At 50.3% G+C, this 17,231-nt stretch overlaps 1 protein-coding gene across 3 annotated transcripts; it reads right to left on the bottom strand.

Annotated features, from left to right (window-relative positions):
* Positions 1–419: 419 nt before the first annotated feature.
* On the bottom strand, positions 420–16,534 carry Ddx23 (DEAD-box helicase 23). 3 transcript variants are annotated; one of them, XM_052160721.1, is made up of 18 exons: positions 16,420–16,511; positions 13,503–13,569; positions 12,518–12,723; positions 10,826–10,936; positions 8,283–8,376; positions 7,759–7,824; positions 7,160–7,298; positions 6,715–6,848; positions 6,511–6,623; positions 6,155–6,298; positions 5,838–6,063; positions 5,397–5,542; positions 4,980–5,157; positions 3,554–3,796; positions 2,732–2,883; positions 2,405–2,513; positions 1,587–1,761; positions 420–1,262 (listed from the first exon to the last, which is right to left on the bottom strand). In XM_052160721.1, the coding sequence occupies exons 3-18, from the start codon at positions 12,721–12,723 to the stop codon at positions 1,039–1,041; spliced, it is 2,460 nt and encodes an 819-aa protein (XP_052016681.1). In that variant the 5' UTR covers positions 13,503–13,569; positions 16,420–16,511; the 3' UTR covers positions 420–1,038. The 3 variants fall into 3 exon arrangements, with proteins under 3 accessions (XP_052016681.1, XP_052016680.1, XP_052016682.1); XM_052160720.1 differs by lacking the exon at positions 13,503–13,569 and having other exon boundaries at positions 16,420–16,534; XM_052160722.1 differs by lacking the exon at positions 13,503–13,569 and having other exon boundaries at positions 16,375–16,509.
* Positions 16,535–17,231: the final 697 nt, after the last annotated feature.

The following is a 17,231-nucleotide window of genomic DNA, read 5'->3' as shown; positions in this document are numbered from 1 at the left end:
TGGCAGTACACAAGGGATTTGCTCCGAGAATCGAGGAAGCTACAGGGTCAGACATAGTCAAAGCTTCCCACTGCCCACCTCTGGCTAGAGGGCTCCACAAGTGGCCGCAACTTGAATTCCCATACTTGCCTCCCTTTGTGCCTGGGACGGAGGACCCCACTCAGCTGAGCCCACCCCATGACTGAGGGAAGCCAGGATGGGGCGCTTGTTGGCTCAAGTGAGGTCCCAGCCTTTCTCACCTGTTACACAGAAAAGCAGGGGAGGAGAGATACACACTGCCGTCCCGCTGCCGTGTCCCATCTGCCCCCAAGTGCCACCTACAGATAAACAGCCTAGGTGAGAGGCTAGGCCTTCCGTGCAATGCTGCGGACCTGACTTCTGTGTCCCAGAGAGGAGATGGAGCTAGAGATGGACACAACTTTAATATTCATGTGTTTATTCTCAGAACATACAAACATCTCAGAGAATAGAAAACAGAAATTTCACTGACTTAATGATGGACACAGCCAGCTCCTCCTGTCCCCCCATCTAAAATAAAATTCCCTGGGGGGCGGGTCGCCTGAGTGCACAGCACCCGCGGCGTAGGGCTGCACAACTCCAAAGGCGCCAACCTGCTTGAAACTCCGAATGGGAAACCAGCTGTCAGAGTGACAGAGTCCAAGGTCCACAGTCCTCACAATCCAGATCCCCTGGGTCACTCAGGGCAACTACTGCAGTACAGTCACACACGTGCTAAGGAAGGAAGTGCCCTCCAGGTGACCAGGTGTTTGCTCAGGCTGGGGAGAGTGCTAGACAGCCGCCCCACAGCCAGGACAACGGCTGCAAGGGGCAGAGCTGAGCTGAACCTGAAGAGATTCTGTTCCTCCTGCCTCCTACACCTTCCTGTCCCCATGGACCCACCTCACGGGTGGGCTCCAGACCAGGGAATGTGACTGCTTCCTAAGCCCTAGGCCGGAACAGGAGCCTGCACAGGGACATGGGGGCTTGAGAGCAGGCACCGGCTTTAGAGCATGGCTTCAAATCCATTCAGGTGCTGCGTCAAGCAAAGATGGTCTCTTCCCTGCGTTTCTTGGTGAGGATGGTGCCCGGCTTGTGCTGGGCATCTGGGTGGTTTGCCAGCTCTGGAGGACAAGATGACACCGGGCTCTCCAGGATGGCTTGCTTCAGCTCATAGAACACGGCTGAGTCCTCTTTGGTGAGGAAGGTGATAGCTACACCACTCTTGCCCGCTCTTCCCGTGCGGCCAATTCGGTGAATGTAATCTGGGGAACAGAAGGATGTCACTCAGGACTGAGCCAGCTGTCCTGGTGAGTGGTACCCACTCTTACAGGAAGCCTCCACCCCACTGACCTCCATGGGCAAGCCACCCAACTCCTGCTGTCTACACCTGGTGAAGCCAGAGTTCTCTCCGCTCTGCCCACCCCTACCCCACTGCCAACTTGTCGCACAAAACAGGAAGACTCTCCTAGCCAGTGCCACTCTTCACACACCATCAAGTGTCATCTGAGACACTGGGATGTCACGCAGACTAAAGTGGAGGTTTTCTCTCCTAACCCTCACGTGAAGCCACCTTCGTGGGCACTCACCTTCAATGTTTTTGGCCATATCGTAGTTGACAACCATAGACACATCTTGGATATCAATACCACGACCAGCCACATCTGTAGCCACCAAAATATCCTTGGCTCCAGCCTTGAGGTTGGACAATGCAAATTCTCGCTGCTCCTGGCCTTTGCCGCCGTGCAGTGTACAGGCATTGTACTGCAGGGTAGAAAGCAACAGGCTCAGGCAGAGGAATGGGAACAGGAAGAGCTGGAGGGAGGGAGGGAGGGAGGGAGGGAGGGAGGGAGGGAGAGAGAGAGAGCACAGGAGCCAGAGAAGGGGTTCAGTGAAGGGAGGGAAGAACATGGAGACTAGAGCAGGAAAGGAAACACATTCTGTGGCGGGCAGGCGGGCGGGCGGGCAGGCGGGCCAGGGCCAGGGCCAGGGCCCAGTGTGCTGAGATAAAGAGCCAGCAGATGACAGGTCAGGGGAGGTAATGGGCTAGGAAGGCTAGGGATATCAGCAGCAGAGAGGAGAGGACAGTCCTCTACCTGAGAGCACTACAGACCTGGTCATCAGCCCCCCCTCCATCCTCACAGTGCTCATCTGAGCACACACTGCTGTCTACAGCCTCACACTCTGCCATGCCAGGGCCCGCCTCCCCGGCCACCTGTTAGCAGCCCTGTTAGACAGAGACTCGATCTGGACTGGAAGGGATTCCTAGCAGCTGATGAGTTCTCTTTTCTCTCTGGCCCTGGCTTGTTAGACGGTGTAGAGATTAACCATGAGTGGAGCCAACCCCCCACTCCATCCCTAGTTTCGGAGAACTTAGGGTTGGCTTTGCTCTGCCTGTCAGACGTACCCCCATCTTCTCCAGAGACTTGGCCAACACATCACAACCCTTCTTCTGGTTGACAAAAATGATGATGGGCGGATCAAAACCTTGTTCCAAGATTGCCAACAGCTTTTTCCTGGAGGCAGAGGGAGGAGAATGAGGTACACAATATCGCCCCCACCCCCTAGACTTAGTAAACCCAACACTCAACCCCAGCAATGAACAAACTCCAAGATCCTCAACAGAGACCTTGCAAAGAAGGAAACGGCAAAGCCACCACCTGACAGCCGCCCCACAAAGAAGGAAAAGTGTCAGACAAAAGCCTCAGGTTTCCCAGCTCGGCCGCCCCCATACCTCTTCTCTGATTCCGACATGAGGAAGACCTTCTGTTCCACCCGCTCATGAGGCTTGCCCGCAGAGCCAATGTACACCACAGCGGGTCGCCGAAGATAGCTCCTGGCTAGACGCTCCACTGCTGGGGGCATGGTAGCCGTGAACATGACGGTCTATAAAACACGAGGTTCAGCCCTGGGCCAGGCAAACGGAACTGCATACCCTACTGTCAGCACAAGCAGCCCAACTTAGGCTAAAAAACATTAAATGAGTCCTGCTATAAATCTAACAATCACCCTGGGGTCTCACGCTAGGAAGGACTGGGAGGTTTTACCCGCTCTGATCTGGGTAGCAGCATAATTCCTTACATCATCCTCACCATTACTATTATGACTGGTTTTTCAAAATCGGGTCTCTCTGCATAGGCTGTCCCTGAACTCGCTCTGCAGACTGGGCTCGCCAGCCTCGCATGAGCGCTCTCTGCATTACACCTACACAACAGAAGAGGGCACCAGATCCCTTTCTAGATGCTCTCGAGCCACCACGTAGTTGCTGGGAATTGAACTATGTAGATCTGACTGGCCGGGAACTCACATATAAGACAAGCTGGCCTCAGTCTCGGCAGTCTTTCTGCCTCCCCCAATGCAGGGCTTTAGGCAGAAGCCACGGTGCCCGGCACTTTTGCTTCCTCTTAAGTAGCATGGTTCTCTAGAATGGCTCTACACCGTGGACTGTCAGAGGACAGTACACAGGCACCGCTAGCACGCCAGACACATGTGCTCCCTGGGCAAGGAAGGTCTGAAAACAAGACTTATTCAGCTTCTCCCAAGAAAGCTGCCTTACTTGTCGGTACTTGTGTTTTCCTGATTCAAAGTTGGCCAACATCTTCTCCGGGTCCTCAGCCTCATCTGTGTCTGGCTTCTGGTTGCTGACAGGCATGTGTTCCAGGATCTTCTGCACATCTGGTTCAAAGCCCATGTCAATCATCCTATCTGCCTCATCCAGAACCACATAGGTACAACGACTCAGCACCAGGTAACGGTTCTCTAGCACATCAATCAGACGTCCTGGGGTGGCGATCACAATCTGGAAGACACAGAGTAATCATATATGGCCTTAGCAGACAACTCCCTTCTTTTTTTCTCCGTTGTGAATTATCTACCCACCTATACACCAGACCCTCAATGCTAAGGAATGTGGACCTCAACCTCCAGCCAGATTTGGTACTTAAGGTCCCATAGAATGGACATGAAACCATCTGGTACCTTCTGCTTCCTTCAGGAATGGATCGGGTTTCTAAATAAGATCCAGGGTTAGACAGTGAGAGAATCAGGAGGAACTACCTTAGATGGAAAAAAGGCTGGGGAACACCATGGAAGGAGAGAGGCTGGGGAGCACTGTGGAAGGAGAGGGGCTGGGGAGCACCGTGTAAGGAGAGAGGCTAGGGAGCACACTGGAAGGAGAGAAGCTGGGGAGCACTGTGGAAGGAGGGGCTGGGGAGCACCTTGGAAGGAGAGGGGCTGGGGAGCACTGTGGAAGGAGAGAGGCTGGGGAGCACCGTGGAAGGAGAGGGGCTGGGGAGCACTGTGGAAGGAGAGAGGCTGGGGAGCACCGTGGAAGGAGAGGGGCTAGGGATCCCTGTGGAAGGAGAGGGGCTGGGGAGTCCTGTGGAAGGAGAGAAGCTGGGGAGCACTGTGGAAGGAGAGGCTGGGGAGCACCATGGAAGGAGAGAGGCTACGGAGCACTGTGGAAGGAGAGGGGCTGGGGAGCCCTGTGGAAGGAGAGGGGCTGGGGAGCACCACGGAAGGAATGGGGCTGGGGAGCACCACGGAAGGAATGGGGCTGGGGAGCACCACGGAAGGAATGGGGCTGGGGAGCACCACGGAAGGAATGGGGCTGGGGAGCCCTGTGGAAGAAGCTGCATGCAGGGATTACATTGAGAGGTTTACACGAGAATACTCTCAGATCCTGACAGGATCTCTCCATGCATGCCAACAACATGTTTTAGTAAGAGCACAGGCTTTGGTATGAACTATTCCCTCCTTCACAGGGCCCACTGACAGCCTGACAGCCATGTTGACTGCAAACGAGTTATTAAGTTCCACCTCCATCTATAAAACGAGTTATTAAGTTCCACCTCCATCTATAAAACAGAGTGCACTCCCTATCACTAGCTGCTTCCATATGGCTGTTGTAATGCCCACTAATTATTAGCATTATTACCAGTATATATTAATGTAATTAACTAAAGCTCATTTGAGAAACACACCTCACAACCCATGCGCAGCCTGAAGCCTTGGTCTTCTCTGGAGATACCACCAATGACAGCCACGGTGCGGATTCCTAGTGGCTTCCCAAACTTAATGGTTTCTTCCTCAATCTGCTGAGCCAACTCACGGGTGGGAGCCAGGATGATGGCGTAAGGGCCCTGGTCTGACTCTTCGATCCTGTGGGAAACGGGGTATCCCACAACTCCATAAGCTGTGGTCTCATCAACCACAAGCAGGAAGAAGACAAAGTCACTCTTCAGAGCATCCGAGGGAATGGGCAGGTTGGTGAGCCCATGGAAAAATCAGACAAGATAACCAAGGGTACACAAGGCCTCTCTCAACAGACAACCAACTGGTTCTAGTCGGCCTCATCTGTTGTGCCCAGCACCCACCCACTGATAACCCGCTGAGCCTACCTGTCGATTTTGGGAAGTGTGGTGATCCAGACCAGTAACGGGATGAGGAAGGCCGCCGTCTTGCCACTGCCAGTCTCAGCTACACCAATGATGTCACGATTCTGTAGCCCAATGGGAATGGCCTGACGCTGGATAGGTGTTGGCTCCTATGGTGACCCAGAGCAAAAGTAATGGGTAGAGAGTCACATGATCTGGGACAGTGCTAACACAGTGGGTAAAACATATGGTAGTATGCCATACACCTGAGTCACATAGGAAAGGGGCCCAGGGAAAAACACAAGCCCTAAAGGCCCAGACTTCGACCACAGTGACAGGCATAGTTTGGTGCCGTGGGCAGAGAAGACACTAAATAGCGAAGGAACAAAGTTCTCCGGTCCTAACTACATTCCAGTCCTAGAATGTAGGAGCTGGCAGATGCTCTGGGCCGGTCTGCCCCCTTACCTTATAGCCACACTTATCAATGACTTCCAAGATATGTGGGGGCAGAGACGAGTCTTTCCAGGACCGGATGGGATTGGGGATCTTGCCACCTTTGGTGGTGATACTATAGTCTTCACGGAAGATCCGCCAGTCCCTGTCTGTCATCTCATCTAACTTCTTCTGGGACCAATGGCGATCATCCCAGCGTTGCTTGGCTTCCTTCTTACGAAGTTTGCGGAGTCTTGCTCTGAAGAAGACATGATGGAGGTTAAGCAGCATCAGTACACCCCTTTCGTAGACTCTGGGCTCCGCCCAACCACCCACAGCCAATCACTCACTCCTCCTGCTCCTTTTCTTCCAGGGTTCGCCTCTTTTCCATTAGGTCTCCATAGAAGCGCGACTGTTCCCGCTTCTGCTGCTTTAGGTCGATGCCTGCAATGAAGCCTCGGCCCAGCAGCTGCACCTGGTGCCGTTCTTTGTACCTGGGATGGAGACAGAGGGAGGTAAATGAGCTATTCAAGGCAAGGGCAGATGGCCAACACCACCAGTTCCCCAGCCAGCAGCTTCTCCTGCTCAGGAAGATGGCAGAGTGCTGCTCCATCACTTCCTCAAACTAGCCCTGGCTTTTTCTGTCGCCAGCTCTTCAGGACCACCCAGTGTCCAAGCCCCAGGACTCGGGCACAGAGCCACTCACAGCGGGTTGTAGTCAATGGAGGTGTCTTCAGACGCGTCCCACTCAAACACAAACTTTCGGTCATTGAGATGCCTTGTTCGGCGCCGTTTTTTGATGCCACCCAGGTAACGCTCCTGCCAAGGGAAGAGCACAAAGCCGTCAGCCTTGAGGCCCTGACCTGAGACCCGAGAAGTGACTCCGCCAGGCTGTGGCGTCTCAGCGCACCTTGATGGCGTGTAGCTCCTTGCTCTTGTCCTTTTCTTCCCGGATCTTCTGCCGCCCTTCCTCGTCCTCGTTTCCGTTGGTCTCCCGCTCCATCCTTTCCCTCCGTTCCCTCCGTTCCCTTTCCTGAGGATCTTCTGCAGACAAAGGAGGACAGCTGCAGAAAGCTCAGTGGGAGGAGGTCACGGGAGAAATGCGCTCAACGGGCACGAGTGAGGAAGGCGAGCGAGGGCGCGAGGTGGAAAGGGGCCTGACAGATATTTCCATGAGCTTTCACTATTCCAAACTCTGGAACCAACAAGTCCCACCCTCTGCCTCCCGTTCTTTCTGCGGTGGTTGGAGGTCAGGCCCAGGGCCTTCTGAGTGGCAAGCAGGTCCACCATGAGCTCCAGGCTAGGGTCTGCCTCTAAGTTCACCCCATCCTTTCTACACAGGACAGAAGACAAACCCAGCATCTTCCTGCCCAAATCCTGGAACTGTTTCCTTTTCTTCCTCTCTTCTTCGAGCATCTTCTGGCGCTCCTCCACCTCCTGCTGCCGCCGCTTCAGAGCTTCAGCCTCCCGCTCTGCTTTGGAGAGGAATTTGGGCTTCAAAACAGAAGGGAATGGTTAACAGCGTCCAGCCACATCACCTCTAGAGAGACCCGGGAAGGCCCTAAACACTCACTTAAGGTGTAAACATTCTGATAAAAACACATAGAGGCCTAGGACTCTGCTATGGACTAAAGCTTTTGCTCATCAGAAACAGGGCTGCAGGTATAGCCGGGCATCATGGTAGTAACACAGCAAGTCAGTCAGGTGTCATGGCGCTAACACAGCAGTAGCCCAGCATGGTAGTTCCATGAAAAAATAACAGATCAATACTCTGAAGAGATGAGTGCCCACAGAGGTGACTGTAAGGACAGTCTACCACTGGGAAAGGGGCCTCAGCAGACTGCTGCTGACACTGCAGCCAAGGCCTCACTCCTAGAACTAAGCGGTGAGGCCGCCCAGTCTGTGGCGTTGCTATGGCAGCCAGAGCGTATTAATCCCGACGCCATGGTCTTACCTTAGCTTCAGCTTCTTCCTCAGCCTTTTTCTTGGCCAGAAGTTCCTCCAGGGACAGTGGCTGGATCTGAGCATAAAACACAGGGACTTGGTGTATAAAGATTCTCCCTCGTGGAACTAGAGACATGGCTCAGAGGTTAAGAGCACTATCTGCTCTTCCAGAGGACCCAGAAAAATTCCCAGTACCCATATGGAAGCTTACGACTGTCTGTAACTCTAGTTCTAGGGGATCTGACACCCTCACACAGATATACATGCAAACAAAACATCAATGCATGTAAAAAAATATAAAGGAATCATTAAAAAAAAAAAAAGATTCTCTTCCTTAGCTGGACACTGGTAGTAGTGGCAGTGGCCCACACCTTTAAGCCCCGCACTGGGGAGGCAGAGGCAGGTGGATCATGAGGCAGAGGCAGAGGAACGTGCGTTCCAGGCCATCCTGGGCTTCAGAGAGACCCTGTCTTGGGCGGGGGCAGGGTGGACGTTATGTCCCTTGAAGGAGACAGACACATCAGCCTACCTTACCTTAGGTCTCTTGTCCCCATGCTCATCCTCGTCACCCTTCTTAGAATCTCTGTCCTTCCGAGACTTGAAATCTTTTCCTCGACCAGGAGACAAGCTTTAAGGATAAAGAAGAAAGGTCCGAGGCTGAGGCTGAGCCTCCCTCATAAAGAACAGACGTTTTCCTATTGCTCAAGACTAGCATGGTCATCCATCATGTCCTAGAGCGTTCTTCAGCAAGGCCTGGTCCCCTGCCTGCTCTGAACCCTAGTTATGCCCATCTTGGCCCCATTCTACCGGAACCTCCTCACTAACCCTTTCAGGAAAGTGGACCTTCACTACCATTATCAAAAGTCCCAAACAAGCCAGGGTGTGACGGCGCATACCTTTAGTTCTAGCACCTAGGAGGCAGACATAGCTCTGTGAGTTTGGGGCCAGTCTGGTCTACACAGTTTCAGGACATCCATGGCTACACAGAAAGTCTTTGTCTTAGGAAAGAAAAATGACACCCATCAAGTCTCACCAACATGCCGGGCGGTGGTGGCACATGCCTATAATCCCAGGAGGCAGAGGCAGGCGGATTTCTAAGTTCAAGGCCAGCCTGGTCTACAGAGTGAGTTCCAGGACAGCCAGGACTATACAGAGAAACCCTGTCTCTAAAAACCATATCCAAAACAAACAAACAAACAAACAAACAAACAAACAAACAAGTCTCACCAGCATGACCGCTTAAACATGGGTTGAGCGAGAGCCACACGGGACGTGCAGCCAGCCATGCACGGGGAAGCTGTCCTTAACCTTACACAAGAACTACAGGCAGCTCAGGAAGACTGAGCTCAAGAGAAATGGTGTTCTCCAGGAACAAGCACATCGACTAGTTATCAATACCAAGTGGCCAGTACTAAAAACATACACACAAGCCAGGCGGTGGTGACGCACACCTGTAATCCCAGCACTCTGGGAGGCAGAGGCAGGCGGACTTCTGAGTTTAAGGCCAGCCTGGTCTACAGAGTAAGTTCCAGGACAGCCAGGGCTATGCAGAGAAACCCTGTCTTGAAAACACCAAATCCAACCCCCTTTTCCCCTCCCCTCCAAAAAAGCAAAAACATACACACAAGTAGTAGTATATGTATGGAGCAGATTGTATTTCTGTATTTTAGAATACATAGGCACATACGCACAATACTTACATGAAAATGAAAGAGGAGATCATGAATTTGAGAGAGAGGGAGGGGAATACAAGAGGCTTTTGAGTGGGGAATAAAAGGGGAAATTATATGATCTCAAAATATAAAAGATACTTTTTTTTAAATTTAAAATTAAGACAAAACCCGGGCAGTGGTGGCACACACCTATAATCCCAGCACTCTAGGGGGCAGAGGCAGGCAGATTTCTGAGTTCGAGGCCAGCCTGGTCTACAGAGTGAATTCCAGGACAGCCAGAGCTACACAGAGAAACCCTGTCTGGAAAAAACCAAATCCGAAAAAACAAACAAACAAACAAACAAAAAACAAACAAACAAAAAAACAAAAACAAAAACAAAAAAAAGACAAAAAAAATCTAAACAGTAAGCACGACAGGCCCAACAGCTCAGCTCCCACATGTACCTCCAGCCTTTAGTCCACTGACTTTCATCGGGGGTGTGGGGATCTGAACCCCACTTTACTTTCTTTTCTTATTTTTCCTTTTCTTTTTCAAAAAAATGTATTTGCATTTATTTTATGCTGAATTAATTCCTGTCCCATAAATTCTTGTTTCCTGTATTTTTCTGAGATATCTTTTCCTTTTGTTCAGCCTTTCCTGGCTTAGAAAACAGTGTGTTCCTCTTCCATGAGGCCATCCTACGCGGAGGGAAGCTCACAGAGGAGCTGACCTGAGCACAGGCTCTGCAGTCACCTCCTCACCTGGCTGCTCGGTGACGAGACCCCTGGGGCAGCAGCACTCTGCATTTTTCAGCACAAGCACAGTTTTGGGACCACTGATGCTATGTGTAGCCCTGGTGGCTTGGCACACCTACAGACTCTATCATTTTCATTATACTGCTGGGGTGCTGCACGTTGCTTTTTTTAAAAGGACATTTTTCAGATACCTGGTGGCTTTTCAAATATGCCTACCTAATGACACAGGGGTTAAATGAGTGCAAAGACTTGACCTTCTTGATTTACTTCCTTTTGCAAGGTTTTCTGGGACAAGACAGGAGCTAATCATTTCACAGGTCACAGGCTGCTTTAAGGAAGAGGCACTTCACCCTCTGAGGAAGACACACACTGGGCTGAGCACAGAGGCTCACACCTGCAACCCCAGCACTTCCAAGGCTGAGGCAGGAGGAGCGAGCGCTCAAGGCCATCTGTAACTGGTCTGTCTACACAGGAAGTTGTGGGCCACCCAGGGCTACGTAAGAAGACACTGATTAATCAAACAAATGAATGGAAAAGGCATACACTTTCCAAGAAAAACGATTCTGTAGAAACTAATGGGTCTGCTGAGAGAAACCTCTTTCCTCCCATGAAGCCAGGCTGTGGAGCAGGCAAGCTGGACGCATCCCCTAAACCCCAGGCACTCCTCACCTGGATCTTTTGCGGTCCTTGTCCCGGCGGTGGCCATCCTTGTCCCGCTCCCTCTCTTTCTTACTCCGGTCCCGTTCCTTATCTCGCTCCCGCTCTTTGTGCCGTCGGTCCCTGAAAGGAAGAAAACTGAAGAAATCCTTGGCTGGTTCTAGAGTTTCTTACCTCACTGAGGCCTGGGAAGGTTCCCATGCCCCTTCTCCTTAAAGTAACGGTTATCAAATTGAAGAATGTACTTCTCAGGATAACTCTGAGGAAATTCTAGTAAGATCTGAGAGAGAGAGTGTGTGCGCGCGTGTGTGGGCACACATGCACGTGCGCACGTGTATGGTGCATGTGTGCACGGTGAATGCATGGTAATGTGCAGGTACAAGCAGGATGTCAGATGACTTCTATAGCTCTCAGCATTAGAGACAAGATCTCTACGACGGCTAACTTGGTTGTAAACTTGACTACGTCTAGAACTAAAACCTAAAAATGGAGGGTACATCTGTGAGGGATTTTTGCTTAGTCTGAAATAGGGAGAGCCACTTCTAATCTGAATCTCTGAGGCTGGAAGACATGCCTTTAATCCACACCTAATCTGACCACACCTCCTGCCGGAAGCTCACTCAAGGGCAAGTGAGAAGAGAGCCTCTGCTCTGCGCCCTCCCTCGCCTAGCTAAGTCCACTCCTTCACAGAGTCTAGAAAGCCGACTGACAGTCTCTTACTGAGCTGGAAGCTCACCACTGTGGCTAACTGGCCATGGATCTCGTGGAGTCTCCCTGTCTCCTGGGATTACAGGCAGTCATAGCCGTTTACTTGGGTGCTGGGGATTTGAATTTAGGTCCTTATGCTTACCACCAAGTGATCTCTCTACTCCTTCCACTTAAAAAAACTACAAACAAAAAAAAACCCCTTATATGTGTTTTCCCACATGTATGTCTGTTGCCTACAAGTACCACATCTGTGCCTACTTCCCAAAGAGGCCAGAGGGCACTGGATCCTCCTGAACTGGAGTCACAGACAGATGTGAGCCACCATGTGGGTGTTCAGATTCCTAGAAATTGAGCCTGGGTCCTAGAAGGGCAGTCAGTGCTCTGACTGTTCTGCCATCTCCGTCTTTCTTTTCTTTTCAACAGGATCACTCAGGGAGCCTGGAGCTTACGGGTTGGCTAGTATGGCTGCAGCTGAGGCAAGTTCCTCCACAGCTGGGACTGCAGCTACAGGCTACCACATACAACTTCTCACCTGTGTGCTCAGGCTCCTAACTCAGGTCCTCACTCACAGAGAGCGCTTTCCCACTGAGCCCAGGCTTGACCCTTAACAGCATAGATCCTGATCACAAGAGGATCTTCCAGAATGCTGTCGTCATACTATGTTTAAGTAGCAAGGGCAGATCAAGAGCTGTGAGAACAGGTGAGCCATCTGCAACTTCCCCTTACAAGCTCATTTTCAATCTTCAGGAACTGTTTACTCAGCAGGGTAACATGGGGTACCTGTAACCACAGCCTCAGGAGGTGGGGCAGAGGAACCATAACTTCTGGTCCACCTGGGCTACACAGCGAGATTGCACTCCAGAAAACCAGAGGAAAAAGGAAAGGAGGTCACCCCAGATGCAGGAGGCTCGTCTATGAAACGCTGTTGCTTAGCTTAACACTGCAGGTGTCAAAGTCCTCCCTCCCCTCGTGTAACAGACTACGAAGCCACTTTACCTCTCTGTGGACTTGGAACGGGACCGAGAGCGAGAACGGCTCCCTGCTCTACGCCTATCCCGTGAGCGATGCCGCTTCCTGTCTTTAGACGGGGAGGACTTCCGATCCCGGTCTCTATCGCGATCTCTCTCAGGAGTCCGTGATCGCTTCCTTTCCTCCTTGGGTGATGCGTCTCGGTCCTTTTTGTCAGCCAGTTCTCCGGCCATCTGGGTGAAAAAGACAAGTACTCATCATTGTGTACAGTTCAGCAAATCTCAGAGCTGGTATGTATATTAGTATACCCGCTTCACAGATGAAGAAACTGAGGCACAGGTACATACACACTAACTTGCTTGAGGTAACGTAAGTTCTAAATAGCAAAGCCCTGGTAGTTTATCTTGAAAAGCCCATCCTTATTCATTACACTACATTGTCTCCCTGAGTTGTTCTTACAGATGCACCATTCCACTGCTGAGATGGGGCTAGCTGGGATAATTATCTCAAAAACAAAAAGTAATCAACACCATTTAAAAAACAAAGTATCAGAGGAGAAACAAAATACTTTTACTCAGCTCTGGGGAAACAGCTCAGTCTGAACGGTGCCCACTGCACAAACATGCAGGCTACAGCCTGGACCCCAGTGCAGTGCATGCACCTGTAGCCTCAGTGCAACTTGGGCAGACAGATGCTCCCTGAAGCCCAGCGGCCAGCCTCACCAAGTTGCTCTGGATTCAGTGAAACTTTTGATTCAAAAGACAGTGCAGAGGGCCATTGCGAAGGTTATGTGGGTGAAGGCACTCGATGCCCAGTCTGAAGGACTGAGCCTGATTCCCAGAACTATGTGGTAGAAGGAAGAACTGACTCCTAAAACTCATCCTCTGACCTCCACACGAGCACCATAGCAAGTGAGTGTGCACGCACACACAAAATATGGTAGACAGTGAACCCTGTGTCAACTTCTGAACTACCTACCTATACAACACACACACACACAGATACATCGTACCTCTAATTAAGCAATGGAAAAAATGTGAAGGGTGCACAGGAGCTCCAAGCACATTTTTTTCAGGGGCCTGGGAAAGGACAATTATTTCAATAGAACAAATTAAGCAATGGGAAGTATCTCAACTAGAAGTCTCAGAGGTAACTGACAGGCTAACAATCTCTCCTCAGGTCTCACAGTCTGGTGGCCTGTCTTCTTCAGGCAGACAGGGCTATCTACTGTCCCAAGAAGTTTGAGTCGGATTCTGATCTATCCCCTTCCTCTCAGGGGTACACTCCTCAGCACACCACACTGCCAACTATTCTCGAACTATAAAAACTAATAATGATTTCATCCCCAAAGGACTCTGCTGGAATATCGGTGCCCTAAGCGTTTTGTTACAATCCTCCTCTTCCATGCCAGTAACTGCCAGATACCTAAGAAGGGAAAATGTTAAGGATGAAAAAACCAAAATGAATAGCATTTTCTGAAGGTGAAGACAACCTAATTTTATCTCACACTTAACTAAAAAAAATGAGAATAGTCTAAATCAGTATATCATGTATTTCACAGTATGTCTCTCCTACTTATAGGCCTAAGAGAAAGCCCAAAAGAAAAACATGCTTTCTCTATATATAGCATCTTGGGTTTTTTGGTTGGTTGGTTTTTTGTTTTGTTTTGTTTTGGAACATCACCTTTCTATGTGGCCCTTGGCTTTCCTGGAACTCACTATGTAGACAGACCAGGGTGGCCTCAAATTCACAAAGATCTGCCTCAATTTGGGATTAAAAGTGCACACACCACATCTGGCCTCATTCTTTCAACAAGTAGGTATTGAACACCCTCTAGTGCCAGGAGCTGTTCTGGGTCCTGGAGATCCAGACTGCAACTAACACAAATTCTCCAATTTCATGAAGCATGAATTCAGTGTGGCACATTAGTTCAGACGCTCAGAGTGAGCTCCAAAAGGGGAACCAGACAGAGTAATATGTTATGGAGAAATGAAGAAGCGGCTCCCAGGAAAAACTTCTTAGGTTGACATGTACACTGAGATCTGACGGTGGAGGAAACAGCCAGGGAATGATCAGGACAGAGAGCTTACAGATAGAGCGAGCAGGCACTGAGGGAACAGCCAGCTCAGCATGACGCTCTCCAGGAGACTTGTGGGGAAGCTGATTGTCAGTGGGAAACCATGCCTGCTACCTAGCAAACCTGACCATCAGAGATTGATCCCTGGGACCCACACCAAAGAGAGCCCACTGACCTCCACAAGTTGCACACACACCTCCTACAGCCAAACAATAAAATAAATAAGGAATGATTTTCTAAAATGACAAGGTCAGGGGCTGCAGAGATCGGTCCGTGGTTGAGAGCACTGGCTGCTCTACTAGAGGACCTGGGTTGGGAGCCCAGCACCCACATGATGGCTGGGAAGCAAGCACCTATAATTCCAGGGGACCCGAGGCCTTGCTCTGACCTCCCCAGACACCAGGCACTCAAGAGATGCACAGACATAAATGCGTGGAAAACACCCGTACATACCAAAAAGATAAAATAAAATAAATGCTAGAAAGCCAAGAGTAGGAACTAGAGATTTGGGGGGAAGTGGAAGTTACTGGTGGCTTTCACTACAGCTGTAGGGAAAAAAAGTAACTAGAGGGGCTGGTGAGATGGTTCAGTGGGTTAAGAACACTGACTGCTCTTCCAGAGAGGTTCTGAGTTCAATTCCCAGCAACCACACGGTGGCTCACAACCATCTGTAATGGGATCTGACACCCTCTGCTGGTGTGTCTAAAGACAACTACAATGTGTTCATATACATTAAACAAGAAAGGAAGGAAGAAGAGAGAGAGAGAGAGAGAGAGAGAGAGAGAGAGAGAGAGAGAGAGAGAGAAAGCCGTAAGTTTGAATGAACGTTTGTCTGGGAAAGAATGGGAAGTGGCAATAAAAGCAAAATACACTGTTAGGGGCCAGGGCAAGTCACCTGAATTTCAACTTAATTCAAAGAGAACATTAGAAGAACTTAATTAGAAGAGTATAATACAACCAAAAATTACATTAGAAAAGAATTACTCTGGTGACCTACAACAAAATATGTAGACTTTTTTTTAATTACGGAAAATGCTTAGTAGTTCACAACTGTAATCACAGCAGTAGGAAGGTGAAGGCAGTACTGAGGTCCGAAGACAGAAGACACTAAGCTGCGTACTGAATTCAAGGCCAGCACAAGCTACAAAAGACCTGGTCTCCAAAAGACCCTGCCCGTGCTTCCCAGTTCTCTGTAGGGCAAAGGCCAATTATTTTCATTTAATTGTTAATCAAGTGCTATTATATATGCAAGATTCAGCTGTAGGCCCTGTGGAAATTACAAAATGAAATTCTGTCCACAGGAAGCAGCAGAAGACACAAGACACACCAAGATAAGAACGCTCAGACTTAGAATCCAAAGTTGCCGTTTCTTTCCATTCGTAAAGAGGGTATGGAAGGATCCACAGAGAAGTGGCTCTTTTTAGAGTATGGGTAGAATTTGAAGATGTGCCACTGTGGGTTAGGGATAGAACTAATCTCCGGCAGAAGCAATAATACTGGCAACGCCGAGGCCGGAAGGCATGGAGTGGGTTCTCAGAGCACATCAGAGTTCCAGTCTGGCCGAAGTGAGGGAACAAGAATTAGGTCAGACTCGCGTATAGCAAGCGCGATGTCCACGGGCCAAAGTGTAGACTCATATACAGTCCTGGAGGTGGCCTGTGCCCTGGGCAGCCGACACTGCTCCCGGGGCCCGCGCCCCTTCGCTCTTGCCCGCCAGAGCTGCCCCTTGGCTCGTGCCCCTTCCCTGAGGCGTTCTTCCCCGTCCGGTCCCAGAGGATGAGGCTACGGCTATCTTCCCGCTCCTCACCCACTCTCCACACTCGTGGGAGCCGCCTCCACCGCCAAGACTCACCACCCCGCGCCTGAACCGCCTAACGCGGCCTCAACGTCGCTGAACAGTCGCCATCTTTCGCGTTTCCTGATCGCGGAGGAGCACCCAGGCCGCGCGGGAAGCCGGGAAAGGGAGTTCCTGGGCCTGCACCGCCCGAGCTGACGAATTAGGCCCTAGAACTACCAATCCCAGAATGCATGGCGCGAGGGCCGGCCAGACCGTGAGGTCGTCTGGGTAATGTGGTTCGCGAAGGTTCGGTGTCTGTAGGGGAAAGAATTTTCCAAGTGTCTTTCTACTTACAAGGTTCTTCACCAGCATAGTCTTTGTGGAATCTTCTAGTAGGTATTGCAGTTGATTTCAGGGGAAGCTGGCATATTTCAGCGAGAAAGTTTATACGGTAACAAATAATTTGCTTTTTTTTTGAAAAAGTGATTTTATAAAAATTGTGAGAGAGGGCTGGAGAGATGGCTCAGGGGGTAAGAGCACTGACTGCTCTTCCGAAGGTCATGAGTTCAAATCCCAGCACCCACATGATGGCTCACAACCATCTATAAAGAGATCTGACACCTTCTAGTGTCTGAAGACAGCTACAGTGTACTCACATATAATAAATAAATCTTTAAAAAAAAATTGTGAGAGAGATTATTGCCTCCATGGATGAATGAAAGATAATGAACTAAAGATTAGTTCACTGGAGTAGCTTAGTACTTCACAATGAAGGTAGTACAATTTTCACAGTAGAACTTCTCCAATCGTAGGAAGGTTATCTTAGCAAATTTGGAGCCCCAAAAGATGAATTCCTTAACATTCCTAAACTGTCCCCCTACTCCCAG

The sequence above is a fragment of the Apodemus sylvaticus genome, chromosome 17, assembly GCF_947179515.1.
Source record: "Apodemus sylvaticus chromosome 17, mApoSyl1.1, whole genome shotgun sequence".
Classification (NCBI taxonomy): Eukaryota; Metazoa; Chordata; class Mammalia; order Rodentia; family Muridae; genus Apodemus; species Apodemus sylvaticus.
This window is presented reverse-complemented; position numbering and strand designations above follow the sequence as displayed.

Excerpts from the sequence above, each read along its gene's own strand:
- Ddx23 (XM_052160720.1), bottom strand. The coding sequence starts at position 12,723 with ATGGCCGGAGAACTGGCTGACAAAAAGGACCGAGACGCATCACCCAAG. Across the intron at positions 6,064-6,154 it reads GAAGAAAAGGAGCAGGAGGA|AGCAAGACTCCGCAAACTTC; the intron begins GTGAGTGATTGG and ends TGTCTTCTTCAG. Across the intron at positions 5,543-5,837 it reads TTGATAAGTGTGGCTATAAG|GAGCCAACACCTATCCAGCG; the intron begins GTAAGGGGGCAG and ends GGGTCACCATAG.